The 22,500-nt window shown below is 36.0% G+C and overlaps 2 protein-coding genes across 2 annotated transcripts in view; one reads left to right on the forward strand and one right to left on the reverse strand.

Annotated features, from left to right (window-relative positions):
* Nucleotides 1-240: 240 nt before the first annotated feature.
* On the reverse strand, nt 241-7,725 carry LOC131940523 (sperm-tail PG-rich repeat-containing protein 2; the record flags this gene model as incomplete). Its single annotated transcript, XM_059299188.1, has 6 exons — nt 7,593-7,725; nt 6,720-6,873; nt 5,080-5,201; nt 4,460-4,609; nt 3,817-3,981; nt 241-468 (listed from the first exon to the last, which is right to left on the reverse strand). Coding segments are annotated over exons 2-6 (777 nt in total), but the record flags the coding sequence as incomplete, so codon positions are not given.
* A 47-nt stretch (nt 7,726-7,772) lies between these two features.
* The window catches only part of LOC131940514 (short-chain dehydrogenase/reductase family 42E member 1), a 257,452-nt gene continuing 242,724 nt past the window's right edge, over nt 7,773-22,500 (forward strand). Inside the window, exons 1-3 of the mRNA XM_059299176.1 lie at nt 7,773-8,023; nt 8,864-9,055; nt 10,225-10,320. Of these exons, the coding sequence (XP_059155159.1) occupies nt 8,891-9,055; nt 10,225-10,320 (261 nt within the window). The 5' untranslated portion in view covers nt 7,773-8,023; nt 8,864-8,890. The remainder of the gene's footprint in view (nt 8,024-8,863; nt 9,056-10,224; nt 10,321-22,500) is intronic.

Genomic DNA, 22,500 nt, shown 5'->3' on the forward strand with positions numbered 1-22,500 from the left:
AATACAAGAAAACAATTTAAACAATTTAAACATCTGAATGCTTATTTACACATCATTTTACATATTTACCATTAGAGCGCATATTTACAAATTATGGTGTCACATATTTACGCATAGGAGCACATATTTACATTTAGTGGCACACATTTACACCACGTAATATCACCTATTTACACATAGGACCACCTATGTTCACCTAGTAGCACCTATAGTCACCTCGTCTCACCTATGTCCACCTACCTTTTTCTCCGCTTCTTTCTGCACCTGCTCATGGTACCGGGGCAGCCTGGTCTCGTACCTGAGACTTTCCTCCGCGTTTATGTTGGTGTTCTCGGCCAGACACGACTTCTCGGGGTAGGGCTCATAGTCGCCCGGCCCCGGGCCGGATTTGCCGAAAAACTCCATCCTCTTGGAGGAAAGTTTCCCGAAATGAATGCCTTTGTAGACTTTGGTAGGGTTCGAGTCCGGCTAGGAAGAAGAAACACAATGGTAAGATTGTTAACATATCTGTTTTGTGTAGGGACGGGGTCGTCTTAAGTATAAACGATTGGAGAACTTGTCTCTGTTATATTGGTAACATATCTATTTAGTGTGTTTTTGTAGGGGAGGTTGGTCCGAGTATATATATATATATATATATATATATATATATATATATATATATATATATATATATATATATAGAGAGAGAGAGAGAGAGAGAGAGAGAGAGAGAGAGAGAGAGAGAGAGAGAGAACTTTCCTTTCATACAGTTAATTATTTACGGTGTTTGGGATAGGGACGGGGTAGTCTGAGTATAAATAATGTGTGCTCTCAGTATCGTTAGTTCACCATACAAGTAATGGGGTCGATCAGCTTTCTGTATGTTGGTGCAGCAGAAGCAGTTGAACGTTTTAAGGACATTGATGCGTTTCTATGACCGATCGCGGTATTGAACAAAAAGATGACTCAATACTTTTGATACGGTGTGTAGAATGTATCACTGCCTTGATCAAGAGATGATTTAAACAACATTTATCAATTATTTTATTGGCCTAAAAATTAATACACTGTTTTGAAATTCCAACTTATTTATGAGTATACTTTCTGGACGTATGTTGAGTGTGTGTGTACACCGGTTTTCGGGCAAGAAAGAATTTTTCCGTTGCTCTGCGTTTTTTAGTTTTAACAAAACAAGGAATGTTCTTCTGATATAAATTATGAACAAGACCGTTTCTGTTGACGTAATAAGCAAACGCAATTCCAGTTGTCATGGTTAACGTTAAAAAAAAAACAGACACTTCCTAGTATTTTAACGGTGTCGTATTCCGTCGCACGTCAAGCAAAGCCCGTCGCCATCTCCGTGTCTACCCCCACCCCCCTGGTAACCTAAGACCAAACACCGAGCGTGTGGGGCACGGGATCCCCCCACTGTCTGACAACAAACACCCATCAATAAAACCGATTCGTCCCTACCGTCGGGACAGGTAAGACATCGCTAGACAATGGGACACGGGGGTCACGTTTCCACCCCCAGCGCCGCTAGAACTTACCACCTCCCAACTTTCGCGACGGTATTTGAGTTACAGCCGCCTCCCACAACAACCAACCCCCCCCCCCCCCCACCCCTTACCAGCCATACATAATTTAACATGGAATGTTGATGCGGATGCTAGTGTTTTTAACTTTGTTTTTTTGTGTGTGTGTGTATGTGTGTGTGCATGTCATGTGTTTAAATGTTATCGTGACCTGACACAACGAGCCAACCACGTGACACAATGACACGTGAAAGCAATAAATTCCATCTCAGTGCAGGGTTACAACATCCAACAACACCCCCCTTCTCCCTCCAACACACCTACCTGCTCTAATACTACTACAACTCCCCCCTGTCTCTCCATTTATATATATATATATATATATATATATATATATATATATATATATATATATATATATATATATATATATATATCTTTATATATGCACACACACCCATAATACATAGGATAAAAAAAAAACAATTTATTAATCATTTTGTTCAGTGATGAATATTTTGTTTGCTTTAGGACAACAGCTCTCCTAAGTGTGGTCCATGATTCTAGAGTTCAACTCTATGCACTTAAAATATCTACTCCATATCAGTGGCTAGGCGTTTCACAATGAATTATGTAGGTAACCTTTTGTTTAAAAATAAGGGTGTACTGCTAATTAGATCTACTTAATGTGCTAGTGTATTAGTAACTATTCATGATGGTGTCAGTTAAAAACTAGATGAATGTGACATCACTACAAACATATTTGAAAGATTAGACTTATCGTAGCAGCATCCCTTGCCCTTATTCTTATACATATATTTATTTTGTTAGCTGGTAGATTGATGCTATAAAAAATGTCTTGTTTACTAAGAAAAGGAAAGGGGGAAAAAGTGTCATTATGAACAGGGGGGGTGTTTGTGTTTGGGTGAGTTGTATGACAGGGCGGGGTAGTTAGTTTACTTTCTTCTATTGATTGCGCTTGTGTGAGCAAACATAAAATAGAATCCTCTTGGGTCTCGTGAGTTTGACATTTGAGATCCATGAAACAGCAGCTTGTGACCAGTGGTCTTGTACAGTGTTTACTCAGGGTGTGTGATTCACATTATGTTTTTTTTATTTCTCAGACTGTGTGATTCACATTATATTTTATTTTATTTCTCAGACTGTGTGATTAAAATTATATTTTATTTTATTTCTCAGACTGTGTGATTCACATTATATTTTATTTTATTTCTCAGACTGTGATTCACATTATATTTTTTATTTCTCAGACTGTGTGAATCACATTATACTTTGTTTTTCTCAGAATGTGTGGTTCACATTATTTTATATTTCTCAGAATGTGTGATTCACATTATTTTATATTTCTCAGACTGTGTAATTCACATGTAACTTTTAACAGGCTGTGTCATTCACATGATCCTCATTTTCACAGACTGTGTAATTCACATATAATTCTTAGCCTACTCAGTTTGAGTGATTCACATATAACTTTTCCACAGACTTTTATTTCTTAGGCAGTGTGATTCAAATATATATTTTACAGTTTGTGTTATTCACATTATTCTTTTTTCTCAGACTATGTAATTCACATATAAATTGTACACAGCCTGGGTGATTCACACATAGATTTTACATAGTCTGCGTATAAACTCAAGGCAATGTTATTCACAACATTGTGATTAGTAGCACTTCATTTTGCAGTCTGTATTATTTGTACAAAGCTTTTCTATTTATATATATATATATATATTTATATATTTATCCTGATAAAAATTTAATAATTTTAAACATAACTATGTATTCTTGAAAACTACTATCTCTCATAGTAAAAATGATAATTGATATTATTTTCTTTTAGTGAAATTATAAAATTTATAAATAAAAAAAAAAGGTCAATAAAAGTTTATTTGTTTAATTTTTCCTTCGAACTAGATATAAGTTGTTTTGTGTAAACGTATTTGGATCTGCAGCACATGTTAATTTGACTGTTAAACCACATTAAATTTAGTGCTTAAAGCTAAATGACTGTTTAATTACAAGGCAAATTTCAAAGGTTTTTTTTTAAATTTGAAAATTGTATTTAACTATAACATTTAAAAAAAAATTGTTTTAACATGAGCAATAGCTTTTTTACAGTGTCATCTAATTAATGTAATGATTTTTTGGTTAATCGGTAACCTTGTCTTCGATGTGAAATTTTGTAAATGGAAATATTTGTATTAAAACTACTATAATATTATTGAAGTCTTGAGTACAATGAAAATTTGTGAATAGTGGATGAAGAAAGACAACTCACTAGCATGGGTGTGTAATATGCTGGGCCTAAAGAGTTATCCTTTGTTGGTGGGTCTTGTTTTTTCAAACTCCCGTCATCACATTCTTCATATCCATACGCCTGGCCCTGGGATGGGATGGAAGGTGCCTCGGGCTTGCGGTAGAATTTGATACGTGAGGACATTAACTGTGGATAGAAAAGTTGAAATACAATTTTAAAAATTCGAAACACAGTGATAAACATATTTAATTAAATAGAATTTTCTATTTAATTTTCATTCCAAACAATACATGGAAATTCAAATAAATGACAAAAAAAATTCTTTAAAAATAATAAAAATTTCGTTCTAAGGGAAGTAATACACAATTTGGTTTTTGAAAACGCAATGTAAAAGTTATCTACCCTTGTATTCAAAAGCATTGGGGGAAATCGCTAAATAATTTTATAGGGGTATTTAAAGAATTTAAATAAATCAACAACATTAACAAATACATAATGTATATATTAAAAAAAAATTAATAATTTTTTTATGCATATACTTTATTTAAGTGTTTAATTAAATTATTATAAATATCCTTTAACAATACAGTGAGCAATGATAGTGTATTGTGTGAGAAAAATTTTTTGTGTGAGAAAAGATTTATATGCTTGTATGTAAACATACCATTCCTTTATCTTCACTTCCTGTGCCAGGGGCAGATTTTGACTTGCGCCCAAACTCTTTGTAAGCATGAGAGGAATAAGCCCCGGGACCAGGAGTGTCCTCAGGGATCTCCACAAATCGTTTGGCCTTGTTAGACAGAGTAGATCCGCCCTACAGAATTATTTGAGCTTTTAAAATTTGTTATCTACAGCATAGACATACAATGTGTTTACAAGTATGAAAAAGGAAACTATAACTAACATTTAATGTGAGAAGTAATTCATTAACTTTTTTTTTCTTATATAAACTATACTAATCACTGATAATAATTTTATTATATGTCCTAGAATTTTATAAGATCATTGAGATAAACATTTGTAACGAATACATGAATATATTTCAAAGTTTCAGAATGAACTCTTACAAACAGAACTTTTGTGTTTTAAAATATTTGGTTAGACACTTTTTTATAATAATGTAGAATACAGTTGTGATGTGATTTACACAGAACAAAATAAAATTGTGTGAGAGATACTACACCAAAACTTTTCTTCCTAGTGAAGACTTTGTTTTTCAATAAAAGACGAAAAAATAAACAAGGAAAAGGTTTATACATGAACCTGGTCAGAATGCTATCTTACCTTGACTCCATCCCGAAGCAAATGAACATCATAATGGCCAGGTCCTGGTGCGGCCACTACTTGGTCACTAACTTTAAGGAAAGTCTCTCTACTGGACATAGACAAAAACGGAGCATAGCCATCTGAAAATATAAACATTGTTTGTGGTTTAAGTAGCCATCTGAAAATATAAACATTGTTTGTAAACGGAGCATAGCCATCTGAAAATATAGAAATTGTTTGTGGTTTAAGTAGCCATCTGAAAATATAAACATTGTTTATGGTTTAAGTAGCCATCTGAAAATATAGAAATTGTTTGTGGTTTAAGTAGCCATCTGAAAATATAAACATTGTTTATGGTTTAAGTAGCCATCTGAAAATATAAACATTGTTTATGGTTTAAGTAGCCATCTGAAAATATAAACATTGTTTGTGGTTTAAGTAGCCATCTGAAAATATAAACAATGTTTGTGGTTTAAGTAGCCATCTGAAAAAATAAACATTGTTTGTGGTTTAAGTAGCCATCTGAAAATATAAACATTGTTTGTGGTTTAAGTAGCCATCTGAAAATATAAACATTGTTTGTGGTTTAAGTAGTCATCTGAAAATATAAACATTGTTTATGGTTTAAGTAGCCATCTGAAAATATAAACATTGTGGTTTAAGTAGCCTTCTGAAAATATAAACACTGTTTGTGGTTTAAGTAGCCATCTGAAAATATAAACATTGTTTATGGTTTAGGAGAGAGCTGATGCTAATTTAATTTTCAAGATTGCAGCTAATTTTAGCATTGGACTATACCATTGTTAGTATCTATATATATAATTCTCTTCTGGGAGCCGTTAGAAAACAAAGCGCCTCCTTGCAGTCCCCTCTCTTTCTCTCTATCACTATCACTACCACCCCCACCCCACCCCCACATTGTCTGGCGTGAGCTGTGGTCACGCTAAATGTTTACAAAGCTAAATGTTTACAAATCGTAGAGCCATAGAGTCGGGTTTCTATTAGGGGCAGATAATTTAGTTCGATTTTAAACTTACAGGAGGTAACTAAGAAATAACTAAGAGGAGGCTGCTTTCACGGGGGGGGGGGGGGGTGTTGGGGGGTTAGTGTTTTAAAGCAAATATTTTCAGTGGCAGCATTGGTACTGTTGAATTCACAAATTATGAATTACTGAAAAGTAGAAAATAAAACAACTAAATAGCGGCGTATGATACGCTGCGGGTCGGCTCGTTGTGATTAAAATATATTTATTGTGTATACTAGCATTTACAATATGCGGGTAAAGTAGTTGTCTAAACTAAAACCTACAGTTCACGATAAATCTTAACATTTTAACATTTAGCGACTATAGAATACTAATGGTACAAATTTGAAAAGAATTTAAAACAAATTGATTTTATGTGTTAGTGGAATAGCATGTAAAAAGTTGATACAACTTTATTAAATGATATTTCAACTGAACTAACCTTATATTTTTTACCTTATTTGGTTTCGCACACCCCCCCCCCCCCCCCCCATCCAATAAAAGGTCAGCGCCCGGGGCAGCAACCCTACCCTCCCTCCCCTAGCTACGCCTCTGCTTAAACCTAGCCCAAAGCTGCAATTGTGTGATCATATCTTGAGACTATGGACGTTAAAATGAGGAATATTGATATTACCTGCTCGAAGTCTGGACTTATTAATAAGTTCTGAATCATAACTTCCAGGACCAACAACTTCTGGTGTGCATCCAATTTTAAAACTTATGTCTCTTGGTGCTCGGTCATACATTTTGGAATTCTCATCAATCAAAGAACAATTCTACTTTTGTACCTAAAATATATAAAAATATTCATGATATATAGACCTAACCTCATTTCTAGCATCAAACATAACATAACTTTTAAGATAAAATTTTTGTCATATGAATAATAATAAAATAAATAGGTCCTATAATACTGCCTTGGAAATGGCTAATGCTTAAGTCAGTAAATACAAAACAGATCAAGATCTACAGTCCAGGAATTTCTTGTCTAAGCATAAAAGTTCATTATAAACAGAACTATAACACTAAAAAATTAAAACCTTTACAAATAAAATTTTAAAAATAATAATAATAAAATAAAACAAATAGGTAGGCCTACATCCTAAAATAAACCAGCCAGTCCAGAAAGAAAATAATACTAACACTATTATTTACTAGACTCTATTTACACTTAAAAAGTAGGCCTTATGACTAACTAATGCAATCGAGATTCTAGTATGCTTATTAGATCAGATCTACATCTAGATTTTATTGAAATTGATGATCTAGATTCTAGATCTAGCTGTAAACTCTAAAGAGCAAGAATCTAAATTACTAAAATCTAGATCTAGAATAGTAGATCATTCTAGGATTCTAGGTCTAAGATTTTTATTTAATCTATCTAGCTCTTGAAGCTCTACTTTAAACTTTTCATTTCTAATTCTCTGTTTTTTAATTGCAGTTTGTAAATAATGATAAAACTAAATACTTAAATAATAATATTTTTTCAAAGATAAGTTATAATTACCTGTTATCCTGAAATGAATTCAACCCTCCTCTTGATCGAGAATATTTCCATTAGTATACATCCGCCATGTTGGCATCTCCGTTGCCCAGGGAGATAGACACCGCACAAAAAAGCCAGCCCCGATCGATTGATGTCGTAACCCGACGCTCGCAAACAAAATCCCATATTTTCTTCTACAAAACAACAATCTACGCAGCCAACGGTGAAACCAAACTACTATGTCTTCGCTCTAAATGTGTAGCTAAAATTACATTACTATTGGCTATCTTACTGTGATAGACATTACGACAATCTTAGCGTGAAACAAATCTGTGTCAACAAAAACATTTCGGCTCGAGTAGGCGGAGTTACAAGATTTGTTTGTTTGCTGTACTGGTGTGAGCAAAATAAGCTAGATTTAGCATCTAACTTAACTAAAAACAGGCAGCGAGGTAAGTTGCAAAATTTATAAAATTATAAATTATGTCTCGTACACGACTACACATAACGTTTTAGTTTTAGAAAAGCTATTTTCATTTTGATTTTTATCTTCAACTCGACTCAAGTCATCGTGACACACTCTCTCCTCTGTTGCTGTTTTGTTGTTTTTCTTCTCGTTTTCAACATGAGAGGCCACTTCTCGAGGCAAACTCGAGGGAGGGAGTTCATTTATAGTATTAGTATGTGAAGAAACAGCAGTTACTTCGTAGTTTGTTTAGGCCTAAGTGCTAAGTATTTTAATTTGTTTGTTGCTGTTCTGTTATTTATTTTTAATTTTAAATAATTGCCTAATAATAGGCCTAATAGTAATAATATCTATATAGTAATATTATATAGTTAATTATAGTTGTATAGGCGCTATTATTATAAATTTCTAGGCTAGGCCAGAAGTAAATAGTTTTAAAAAATTAGAAATAATATAGGCTAATACTAGGTCTAAACATTACAAATAGAGGTACTGGTACTGTTGCTGTTATAATTGTTGTGTGTTATACAAGCAAATCCTAATCTTAGATACAGAATTTTCATTATTTTGAGGTGTTTTACTGTAAAAGTAAATTACACCTTTTTTACTAGTTCTGTAGTAAGTCATTATACAAGGAATCTCAAAATAATACATATCAAAATTTACATTCTAAAATTATTTTAGATAGGCCTACAATTTTTTTCATTTTGCAATGTATTTATAAATTAATTTTATTTGTTTGATACTCATAAGTTATTGTTTTTATTAAAAGATTTATGCCTTTTTTAAAAATAAAAACTATAAGTTTCACTTTATTTTTCTACAGATTGTTAAATCAGAAGTTAGTAGTACCATGACCTCATCAATCAAGAAGCCTGAGATCCACATAATTACAGGTGGCGGAGGGTTTCCAGGATTCTCCCTGGGTAAAAGATTGGCTAAGAAAGGTCACCAGGTCAAACTTTTGGATCTTAAAGAACCTGTTTGGGATCTTGAAGAGAGAATGGAATTTATCAAGGTGTTTACCCATTTTAACTATAATAACCTAATTGAAATTTATTTTCATTTTTCAGTAAGCAGTGTTTTAAGTATTCAACAGAATTAGGCATCCTTTTATATATACAGTTTTTATAAATGTTTTAAGCATAGCTTTTTTATTGGTTAGTCCTTTTCATAAAAAAATATTCCCTCCAAGCTTTCAGCATTTATTTCAACATTTACCACCAATGCCATGTAACACAGTTCTACTGGATGTTCTCATTCACATATCTATTTCCATTCACATGTAAAACACATTTGTCTGGTCATTTTCATTTGCATATTAACTTCCAATCACATGTGACTCAAATGTTCTTGTTTCACTCTTATTCACATATTTATTTCCATTCACATGTAAAACAAATTTCTCTGTTTATTGTCACTCTCTCCCAATCACTTAATCACTTGCTAAACAAGTTTCACCAGTCATTCTCACTCACACATTTACTTTCAATCACCAGTCATTCTCACTCACACATTTACTTTCAATCACCAGTCATTCTCACTCACACATTTACTTTCAATCACCAGTCATTCTCATCACTTACCTACTGCCCAGCACAGGATGTTCCACCATCAGGAGAAAACAACAAATACAAAACCATTTTATAATCCATGTCTCATTGTTTCTTACTTCAAGCTTTGTTTACTATACTTCCATTCTTTACTGCTAGAAATTTTGATTGTAATCCAGTAGGTCACATTGTTTAACTTGGTGGATAACTTTTGTATTATCGCTGTAAAGTAGAAATAAGATAAAAATGACATATTTAGTAAAAGATTATGTTGCTTAACTATTGCTAAAATAAAAAAAAATTATGATCATTCTAATGTATAAATTAGGGTATAGTCAGTCTACTGGGATGGTAGAGCCAAAAGTATCAATTTGGAGACTGTTGGAATTCCAGCTCTGATAAGTACCTAACTCACGATTGGGAAACCAAAGATGCTGGTTACGATGCTGACCACACTATCCCTTCATATGCTGCGGTTATTGAAATAGTTGAATTCTACTTTATATGCTCCAAGTATTTTGGGCACAAATAGGAAAATAGAAAATTTAATAAACCCAATAAACTACTTCTTTTTACTAAAATATTGAAAATAACATGTTAAATAAAAAAAAAATTATTATGTGTTTTTTTATAGGTGAACATCACAGATGTTGAGATGTTATCTACAGTTTTCAAGGGTGCCAGTGTGGTTTACCATCTCGCATCATATGGGATGTCTGGAAGGGAACAGGTCAGTCTTTGAATTAGTTTTACTAATCATTATAATACATTAATTACCCTTATGCTACACAGAACTCAGTTGGATCTCTTTGCACATTCTTTACAATGGGTCAAATATTATACTGAAGATTATTAGTTTCACTAATTATTATTATACACTCCTTATGCTGCACTGAACTCTACGCATTCTTTACAATGGGTCAATATTGAAGATGATTAGTTTTACTAATTATCATTATACACTCATTACTAGATCTATCCTTTAAATTATTTGTTAAATTATTTTAATATTTTTTTTTTTTTACCTTAAAAATACTTTTTACAAAATCAATCTTTGAAAGGTTTAGTTAATGGATTGGCTTGAATTAATATGTGCATTTTAAAATTAGTATATATTCTCTGCTAGACCTATCCTTTAAATTATTTGTGTTCTTCAATTAACTAAAAAAATCATTTAATCGAAAAGGATTGTCAATATTTATTCTGTGATGTAACATGTATGTGGAAAGAAGTTGTAGATACTGCCCAACAATTTGCATTCATATTTAAAACACTAAATCAATTTAAAATAGCTTTGTGTCTTTCATTCTTTCAATTTGCACACATTGGAGAACAACATTACAAAGTACTGACACAAAATTTAATCTGGATAAGGTTTTTATATTTAAAAAAATTTGCTAATTGACCTAGAACACGTTTCAGATTATTTGCTCAAATTGTAATACTGCTTGCTGTTATATTCATTTTTTTTATTTCGCAAAGAAAAAACATAAATTGTTGCAGAATGATTTATTTATTTCGTAGCTTTTAAACTGGTTGTCCTGTTTTATGTAGGCCTATCAAACCTCTGCATTACTACAATTAAAAAAAGAAACAAAAAAAAAACCCCACAAAAAAAAACAACTCCAGTTACATTACGTTGAATTTAATCAAGGATGATTTCCCCTTGCATGGGTTGTCTCTTTTTTTTTTAAAACTGCTACAAAACTTGTCTGCAAGCTACAACCGACTTTTCAATTCATCCACGGGTCATCAACAAATGGAGGATAATATTTTAAAAACGGCTGCGATGTTGAGAATTCGTTAAGTTGAAAGCCGATGAATCGTAACCCTAACTTGCTGCCCCGGTTAAGCCGGTTAAAGATTTTGAATCGCCTAACAACCTCTGCCTCATTGGCCCTCTATGTGTTCTGTGTTCATCGTTTGCCGCTTCAGCCCCACCCCGCGGCGCTCAACAGCTGGGCTATGGTTATAACAGACGACAGTATTTTGTTGCGTTACTTGCACGCACGTGTGCTGTGTGTCAACCAGAGGCGTAGCGACCCATTCCGGCGCCCGGGGTGGACTGTTAATTTTGCGCCCCCCATCTCACATTTATATATAGTTATTTCTATATCTGGTTATTCCTTTGACTGTGTATAATTCAATACTTTATCTTAAAATGAGCTTTTAATTAATTTTTATACCCCACTTTTGGTGCCCCCTTAAGGGTCTGAGTTCGGGGCGGCCGCCCCACCCGCCCTCCCTCAGCTACGCCACTGTAGTCAACTACGGTGGCTAGCCTATTTCTTTACTTAAATGTTGTTTGAAGAAATAGCTACATTTTTACGATTAAAATAAATGTATGTATTGATATAATACTTTGTGTATTACTATGGGAGAAATAATCGTTATATTTTAAAAATATTTTAAATGTGGTATTATTAAAATATGTTTAAAATTACTCACTCTGAAAAATATTGCAACACGTTAACATTTTGGCATGCTTTGTTTCAATTAATTCATATATAAGAAAATATTGCAATATATATTTGGCATATATATACATTTGGCATGTTTTCTTTCAAGTATGTTATATTGCGTTTAGATAGTAAAGTATAGGCTACGTCTATGCTTTTATTTTAATTTCAGTTTCTCGACATAAGAAACGCCCTGAAACATCTTACATATCTGTAGACTAGACAAAGACATGGGAAGTTAAAATGTGTTTTCGGGAATTTCCCAGTTTTTGAAATGAAAAAAAAAACGTGTTCCACATTTAAGCTTGTAGCCTTTGTAGCTTCTTCCTAAAGTTTCTTAAAGTGTAAAATAAGCTATTGGTTCAATATATGGATTCTGCGTGTATGGCTCTTTGTATATTTGAAAACAAAATGGTACATTTCAAACGATGATGTTGTGGCTTTGTTTATTTTAAAAAATAAAGGAGGTGGGGTGGGGGGGGGGGTGCCGAGAAAAAAGATTGACAGATGATCCCCGATGGGTTTGGTGACGGGGTATAAAAAATACCCGAGTGTTGTTCAAAGTTAAGAACCTTCTTTCATTTGACCCTGATGTGCTTACCATGTTTTCAACTTTTTTTTTTAACCTATCCGTAAGGGGAGCTAACAATTTTAAAAATGTTTTGTTTCTTTGTATAACAAAACTATGCACGAGTTGTACGACCTGCTGTAAGCAAATGTTACAGGCGATCTGATCTCTATGATGGACCAACTGAACGCTTCAGTAGCATGCAATGGGTGCTTAAAATATCATTCATGTATTATATTTTGTCTATCATCATCTCTGTTTGTGTAATATAGTCTTTAATTACTCATTTTTTTGTATTTGTTTGTAGACGTCAAATACCGTGGAAATATGCATGAAAAAATTGATACACCATAATTATTCTTTGTTCTGAATTGTAAAGTTGGACGGAATTTCCCCTAACACAATTAAGCATTACGTGTCAACCTTGTATTATTTTCCTGTCGAAATAGCTCCAATGTTGTTTTTTTGTGTTAGTACTTTGTTAATAAAGTCTATAGAATCAGTCATTTCAATGAGATTTGTCAAAAGCTCATAAGAGATAACACAAGTAATGTAACGTATCTCATTCGGCCTGTAAAGGATGTATACGATTTACAGCAGTCGATGTAATAAGTATACCTGTAGCTTAGACGAGGTGATGTAGCATCTTTAGGTTTAATTGGCTGAAATGATATACAGTTTCTGGGGCTTCTGGACGTATAGACTGTGTGATTGTTTTCTAGTTTTTTAACACGTTTTTCTTAACTCAGCTTCGCGTTTATTTGTTTGTTTGTTTGGATGTTTGTTGTTAAAATTGACATCGAAAATTAGCCCACTTCTGATTGCTCTAGAGATCTGAAATTTGGAATGCAGGCTATTTTCGCCTAACAATTTCAGATGCAATCATAAAAACTAGCAATTAGAGACCTAAATTAGCTTAATTACATTACGCCCCAAGGACCATACAATCGAGGACATGATTTCTAAACATACCGACAATACTGGAGGCCTATTGACACAGTTACTTCGGCCCCAATCGTGGGTCGGGCAGATGGGTCGGGAAATTTGATGGTGAACGTACCCCCGTTTTTTGTCAGTCATCACAAGAACCTGCACAGCTCGAGGAAGCACAAAAGAAAAATTTATTTTCTACTTTTTAGTCCACAAGAAAAACGTGGTTTTTTAAAAAGTTTTTTTTAAGTATTTTATTAATAAACAGGTTGTAGTAGTGTTGTTTTAGTAGAGCGCGCGATTATTAATAAACTAGGTAGAGAGACTCGAGCTCAGGTCGATAATTCGATCTTCGTCTGTCGTCTGTGACGGTCAAGGCGACTTGACCTTGTGATGGTCACACTATCTTCACGTAGGCGAGAAACCACGTAACAGCTGTCTTTATGTACATGATACTGACCCTCCATATTGTCCGTTATACATAAGGCGTGTAAAAGACTTGTGAAAACATATTACCCGGTACTGTTACAACGGTGAAGCTTGCAAAAATAAATATTTGTCTCCCCTGTCCCAGATACATCAGGAGTAGCCGCCCTTTCTTTGTTTTACTTGAACAATTTCTTTTTACGTCAACAAAAACATTGCCCACCCAAATAGACGTTTTTTTTCCTCTTCGAAAAATTTGGTTAAAATCTTAACATCACGCACTTTAGGATAGACTAAGCATGTTTAGATAAGACATGCGCAGTGAGCCTCTTTTGTTTTACTTACTCTAGACTTCGTTACGTCAGCGCTGTTGTTGTTTTATGTGCAGAAGTCACACCAGTATCACCAATTCACAATCTGACTTAATAATACTAGTCATGTTTTATGACCAAGTCACAATCTGACTTGATGATATTAGTCATGTTTTTTTGACTAAGTCAATTTTTTTTCTTGATTTCTCGAAACAGCTGCTTTGCTACCTTACAGTTTACATCAATAAAAATAAATTTTTCGTATCAAACCATAAAAAAAAAAAATTCCCCGTCACAGTCGTTTAAAAGTTCATTAGCCGGCCTCAAAAAAGATATACTTTTCTAATGAGCAGAAGTCATTTTCTAATTGAACGGAAGCTTTGCCGCATCGCGTTCGTCCGCTGGCCTGCTGTCTTTGCCCACAAGTCAAATGGTGCGTCCCGCCAAGATGGTTTGATAATTATCTCCCCCTTTTTTCACTCTCTACATGGATATCGTCTGCTTCGCGTGTCGTCTGTTTGTTTTTCCCGCCTTCGAACAAGTCTATCATATTTTTTTTTTAAAAGACTGGCCAGTTAAAAACGAAAGAAAGAATGCTAAACACATTTTCAAGATGGGCAAGGTCAAGCTCTTCGCGTTGGTGTGTTTGTCAGCTATAATTTCAAGGCAGCCATACGGGGGTAGTGAACGCTGTGGTCTAGGGGCGTCGGCGGGGATTTTTGTAAGGGGGGTTGCGGCTAATGGATTTCTGGATGTGGGGGCGCTTGTGACTACGTGGATTACGAGGTGTTGTGGATGGTAAAATCGTTAACTGGACTTGAATCGAGCACAGAACTAAGATTGGTTTAGCATGTAACGTAAATTTAAACACGAAAAAAATTCCACTTCTGGTTGCTTAATGTCATTGCTTCTCTCGTTGAATAAAAAAAAATCCTTTATGCGCACCTCACACTCGGTTTGTTTTAAGACCTTTTTTCCCTATGGACACCAGCGAGTTGACGAGATTCCTTCCGTAATGTTGTTGACATGGAATAAAATGTGCTTTTTTCGATTTAGGACCATAAAAATAGTAAAATTTATAAAAGATAAAATTTATTAAAAACTTAAGCCTAAAATTAATTCAGAAATTTAATATTTTTAGAATCAATGCTATATAAGTTGCAGATCCAGAGAACTTGAAAATAATTTGTTGAGTTTAAGGCTACATTTCTATTTATTTTCATCAAGCCTAAGTTATAACCCGATGTTTTACTTTCGTAAGACAAACATTGATTGGCTGTAAAGGAACTCCGTGATCGATTTCTGACAGCCCCACTTTATAGTTATTTTGTTTACAAAACTTTGCAGATCAAGTTTTTAAATAACTATGCAAATTTCAACACCATGACCTATTTTTTCTATTTTTAGCTTACAATGTGTACAATAAAATTTATGGCGGCCATTGTTTATGTCGCCATTACACGTGAAAACCAAATTGTTTTTGCTTTTTTTTATTTTTTATTTAGTTACCGAAAATATTAAAAACATAAAATACATCCAATCTTTAGTAAAGTCCGAAAAAAAACCAGACAGACAGGATTTTATAACCATATTAATTGTAACTACGCCGTGCAAGATTTTTAAATTAATTTATGCACCTCTCAAATACCTTTGAGACTTTTTTCGCTGGTGTCCATTAAACAAAAGACATAAATCCTGATTTAATCTGATATTTCATTGATTAAAAGACTTACTTAACAAAATGAGCACTGTTGTTTTCGTAATCAAATGCACGATTTGTTTTTGTTGTAAGATGTACAATCCTTAACCTGAAGTACAAACGAAATGTAGTGTTTTCTAAATGTTTTCTAAATGTTTTCTAAATGTTTTGAAAATGTTTTCCCGCTGAACTTGAGACACCTGTGTAAATTAACCTTCGTCTTTTACCAGAGTTTAAAATTGTTCTTACCAACAATTTTCGTATTTACACGAATTCTTTTTCAAACGGCGCACTCAACTTTTCTAGACGGTGCATCGTGCACCGAACTGCATCAGACGTGCACCGTGCAACTGTTCCAGTGACTACTGTTATAAAACCTACGAGACAGCCAATTTGTGTTTTAAAACAAACAGAAATCGTGGCTTTTAAAACACTTGGCTTGTTACATACACGCACGCACACACCGGGCCACCCGTAGTGGTGGGCCATCCGTTGTGGTAACTGTTGGGCCATCCGGGCAACCGGTGTGGTAATTGGTGGGCCATCCATAGTGGTGACTGACGGGCCATCCATAGTGGTGACTGGTGGGCCATCCATATTGGTGACTGGTGGGCCATCCATGTGGTGACTGGTGGGCCATCCGTTGTGGTGACTATTGAGCCATCCGGGCAACCGGTGTGGTAATTGGTGGGCCATTCATAGTGGTGACTGGTAGGCCATCCATAGTGGTGACTGGTGGGCCATCCGTAAATGGTGGACCAACCCGGACAAAAGATTCACATTAAGGTTTTACCGCCATAGGATATCCCTCACACATTATCTCTCACAACGACAATATTATCAAAATCCTGACGTCATTTTAGGGGGGGGGGTCTGGCTTTTTGTGACGACCTGTGACGGAGGGGAGGGGGGAGGAGGTAAAAATCGGCAAAAAAAGCGTGACGTCATTTATGGATGACCCCTATATATTTCGTGACTAAATTTATATTATTTCCATTATTGTTTTAAACCATAAAGCCTCGCGAAAAAAAAGTTGACTCGTCGACTTCAAAAAAAAAAAAATAAAACGATAAAATAAACCTTCTAATACTAGTCTTGAAACATGCTTCGTCATGCTCTCTACTCGATTTTTTTATTATCTTGACTCGGTATTCCATACCTACGCCAGTATTTCGTTTAAAAGTTAGGAATTTTCAACCCCGCGCATTGTTCAGCTTTTAAACCTAACCTTAATTACTGAGGCAGGTGATCTAGCATAACAGGGGAGAAAATGTTGGAGCTTTTGATATACAAGACCTTCATAATATTGGGACGGCATTGTGTTCTGTTGGGAGTGCAAGCAACTCGAAGGGAAGTAACAATACATGACGTCACGGGGAGACTTTGTTTTCACGCAGTTGTCTGCCCTGGGGGTTGATCCGTGAGGCGAAGTTTAAAAATAGTTTGTGCGAGCTTCGGGTGCATTGTAGTGCGGTGCCTGCTTACTTATATGTATTGAGTAGTGTGGAAGAGACGTAGTGTAGGGCCCACTATCTGCATTAAGTAGTGGTGGGGGGGGGGGGGTATAGTGTAGGGCCCGCTATCTGCATTAAGTAGTGGTGGGGGGGGGGGTATAGTGTAGGGCCCACTACCTGCATTAAGTAGTGGTGGGGGGCATAGTGTAGGGCCCGCTACCTGCATTAAGTAGTGGGGGGGGGGGGTATAGTGTAGGGCCCACTATCTGCATTAAGTAGTGGGGGGGGGGGGGTATAGTGTAGGGCCCACTACCTGCATTAAGTAGTGGGGGGGGGGTATAGTGTAGGGCCCATTATCTGCATTAAGTAGTGGTGGGGGGCATAGTGTAGGGCCCACTATCTGCATTAAGTAGTGGTGGGGGGGGGGAGGGCATAGTGTAGGGCCCGCTATCTGCATTAAGTAGTGGTGGGGGTATAGTGTAGGGCCCACTACCTGCATTAAGTAGTGGGGGAGGGCATAGTGTAGGGCCCACTATCTGCATTAAGTAGTGGTGGGGGGGGGGGAGGGCATAGTGTAGGGCCCGCTATCTGCATTAAGTAGTGGTGGGGGGGTATAGTGTAGGGCCCACTACCTGCATTAAGTAGTGGTGGGGGGCATAGTGTAGGGCCCACTACCTGCATTAAGTAGTGGTGGGGGGCATAGTGTAGGGCCCACTACCTGCATTAAGTAGTGGTGGGGGGGGGCACAGTGTAGGGCCCGCTATCTGCATTAAGTAGTGTGGAAGAGACGTAGTGTAGGGCCCACTATCTGCATTAAGTAGTGGGGGGGGGGGCATAGTGTAGGGCCCACTATCTGCATTAAGTAGTGTGGAAGAGACGTAGTGTAGGGCCCGCTATCTGCATTAAGTAGTGTGGAAGAGACGTAGTGTAGGGCCCGCTATCTGCATTAAGTAGTGTGGAAGAGACGTAGTGTAGGGCCCGCTATCTGCATTAAGTAGTGTGGAAGAGACGTAGTGTAGGGCCCACTATCTGCATTAAGTAGTGGTGGGGGGGGGGGTATAGTGTAGGGCCCACTATCTGCATTAAGTAGTGGGGGAGGGCATAGTGTAGGGCCCACTACCTGCATTAAGTAGTGTGGAAGAGACGTAGTGTAGGGCCCACTATCTGTATTAAGTAGTGTGGTCTGAACATAGTGTTGGGCGCCCTCATCTGCCTGCATTAAGAAGTGGGGGGGGGGGGAGGCAGGGCCGGCGCTACCTATAAGGCGAACTAGGCGGTCGGCTAGGGTGCCATCCATAGGGGGGGGGGGAGGAGGAAGAAACTCTGGCCCTCGAACTTATATTTGATAGTTTATGCGGCCCTCAGGCTGAAAAGTTTGGAGACCCCTGGTATAAAGTATCGAAGTGTTACAGTGTCGTGTTTTTATTTGGCTGTTGTGCAGTTGAAGGGCTAGTGGAACCTGATTGGTAGTAGAGAAATGAGAATGTAGGTGATGAAGTATGAGGTTTTGGAGTCTGAGACTATCGGGTCTTGTGGTATTAAGGTATCGAATTGTATTGTCTGTTAACGTGTAGTAGTAGGTCTAGTGAAATCGTTGTTGATTGGGAGTATCGTTTGTAGAGCCATGCGAAGTTAAGTGTAGAGTCGAGTTATGTTTAGGTATCGAAGTTTGGTATGTGTTGTGAATGTAGTAGAGTATATCGAGTAGTCGAGTTTATCGTAAGTTAGATACTTTCAATTCAGGACGGAAAACACTACCGTTGACCGGAAGTAGTAATTCACGCGATTTCCGATTTCGTTAAAAATGTTATATGAATTTATAAAGTAGACCCACCATTATTCCGCACTATTATACAAATATTGTTTGCCATCACATGTTGCGCAGTTCTTTTTTTTCTACGAGATTCTAAATTTTTTTAAAAGTTTAAGTAATTAAAAATAGATTAAAAATCATGTCTACATTCCGAGTTGCCATCCCCCGTAGTGTTACATAAGAGTATTCGAGAAAATTGAGGGGAGATCATTCACGTTTATTTTGAAAGGCGTCCCTTTATTTAGGGGATCCAAAATTTTGTTTATGATATTTAATTTTAAGCTGCAATGAACAGCATGTCATCAAAATTGACTAGAAGTATGTTATAATAAAACAACCATGTTTGGACTTTGAAACAAAACGTACAGTTAAGTAGTCAATTAGAAAAATATATTCTTTTGACACGGTTCCATAAATAATATAAAAGCTGTGTTATAATTATTACGTAATGAAATTTATAGCGTTTTATTGTGTTTTTTAATGCATGTCTTAGTTACACTTGGTTAATTTAGCTATTCTATTGAAAGTTATTTCCCTTGATTAAAATTTGGGTATTTGGATTTCCAATTGGGAGATAATTCGTCGCTTAATTTACATTCATTTCAAATTCCTGCACTTTATGTTGACCGCTTACTTATAAATACAACTATATAATTTTTACAATTGCAAATAATAATTTGCTATTGTAAAAGTTATATAGAGCAGAAGTTCTAAACAAAATAGTTTGAAAGTTTTTTTTTGGCATTATCAAGTTGAAAAAAACAAATACATCAGTAGCCGTTGTAGATTGCAATACTTAATGTTAGTAGACATACAGTATGAGATAGTGCAACACATGCGTGTATTTCGCAAATTATAATCTAATTAATTAAGTGTCTTTTCATATTTTTCACCCTCTCCTAAATGATTCATATATAACAATTGTAGGTTGGAATCTATAAAATTTATAACCCTTTATTTTAAAAAAAAGAACGTTACATACAATATAGACATTTCACAATTATAAATAGAGACAGTCAAGCTAAAAAGCACTTGAAATTTACTAAGGGGGGGGGGGGGGGAAGGGGCTATGTACAAAGTAGACTCGTATACTTAGGAAAATTTGTTCAATAGAATGTGATTACGCTTGCAAACTGGAATATGATTTTGATGTCTATGTATAACATGTATGCAATCGATAATAAATTAATATGTCACTTTTAATTAATTGTTTTCTTATACATATGTTTTAGTAATTAATTTGTGTGAAAGGGGGCGTTTTATGAGTTTGGCCTAGGGCGCTAAATAATCTGGCGCCGGCACTGGGCGAACTAGTGTTGAGCCCACTCACCTATGTGCATTAAGATGGACGGTAGCTGTTGGGGGTGGGGAGGGGGTGGGGGGGTAGTGGAAGAGACAGTGCTCGTTTTGTACAAAGAAGATAATGAAGCATGAATTAACAATAACACATATTTATTTTAAAATTATTGTTGATCGCATATTTTTTTTTTTAATTCTGCGTGACTGAGTGTTCGATGAAGTTACTGTCTGAGAGAAATGTTACAAACCAAAACTGCTTGAAGGGATCATGCAATCATAGGGGCTACGTTATTTAAAACCCAGTTCGACAGCGAACACAATTAATCAAGTGCGAAGATGAAAACTAATGTATCGCCTAGACAGCGGAATCAACGGTCTCATAAATGTATCCCATGAAACTACATACGAAAATGCTGGAATGACATGGCTGGATGTGAAGAAAATTTCCACAAATCGACTTCGTTGTGGCGATGGTCGCCTCAGCCTTTGCTGTCCACGCTAAAGGGTCTAAAGAAACATATTAAGAAAAATATGTAACGGATGCTTTATTTTAAATTTGTACATTATTAAACGTAAATACGTGTACGCAAATCCTGCTAATGATAGAGAGATGAGTTACTGTAACAGAAAGATTCTTAACCCATATAAAAAAATCTGAATATCTTTCTGCTAGCTTCACTTGCCGTTCTAAGACTGACACCCCGGCGTCTTGGTTGATGTGATTTGCTGACAAAACACCCCCCCCCCCCTTTTTTTTCTTTACGTCAGCACCGTCTCAGTTGCTAGCACGTGTTCAATGTACTGCTGCACGTGCTTGCCGCGTTAATTAATTGCAACAACAGCCGGTGTCTTTGCGGCCGTTTGATGAGTTTGTTTTCTGTTAAGACGGGGTTACCCCTGACCCTGGTGTTGTTATACGAGGTTACCCCTGATGTGGTGTTGTTATACATAGGTACCCCTGACCTTGTGTTGTTATACGAGATTACCCCTGACCTTGTGTTGTTATACATAGGTACCCGTCACCTTGTGTTGTTATAAAAGGTTACCCCTGACCCTGTGTTGTTATAAAGGGTTACCCCTGACCCTGTGTTGTTACATGGGGTTTAACCCTGACCCTGTGTTGTTATAGTTACCCCTGACCCTGTGTTGTTATAGTTATCCCTTACCCTGTGTTGTTATAGTTACCCCTGACCCTGTGTTGTTATAGTTACCCCTGACCCTGTGTTGTTATAGTTACCCCTGACCTTGTGTTGTTATAATTACCCCTGACCTTATATTGTTACATGGAATTACCCCTGTTACACGAAGTTACCCCTAACTTTGTGTCATTTAGCGAGTTTGTTTTTATACCCTCGAAACGTTTGAGACTCATGGCACGGTGTACAATATACAATTGTTCGTTTGTTATTCTTTCCTAAGGAGAAGATAACAGATCGGTTTAAATCCCTGCTTGTTTAGGCTTTCAGGTCATTTCACTTACACACATTCTAAACACACATATCCTAAACACACACACACACCCTAAACACACACATCCAAAACACGCACAACCTAACGTTTACACGTTATAGAGAAATCAAGACCAGCACACACTTCAATGTGATGTCGGACATTGAAAATTTGACTCGCCACAAATAGACCTACTTGCGCGGTTTCTAGGCGGAGACAATACTTTTGAATAGTTTTTGTTCCTTATATGCATTATTTGAAATCCGCATAGATCGTAACATGGAAATTTCGCAACACGAATCGTTTGTAGCGGAATCCGGATTCTTCGTAATCCGTATAGTTCGTTGTACGGATCTTTCGAAATCTTAATAGTTCGTAAACATGGGACGCCGTATATATGTATATAAATATCTGCTGGTATAAAAGTTATCTGTATGTGTAAAAATTATCTGTATGTATAGAAGTTATCTGCATGTATAAAAGTTATCTGCGTGTATAAAAG

Source organism: Physella acuta, unplaced genomic scaffold, assembly GCF_028476545.2.
Source record: "Physella acuta isolate Inbredline_101_S28 unplaced genomic scaffold, ASM2847654v3 ptg000320l, whole genome shotgun sequence".
In the NCBI taxonomy this organism is placed as follows: domain Eukaryota; kingdom Metazoa; phylum Mollusca; class Gastropoda; family Physidae; genus Physella; species Physella acuta.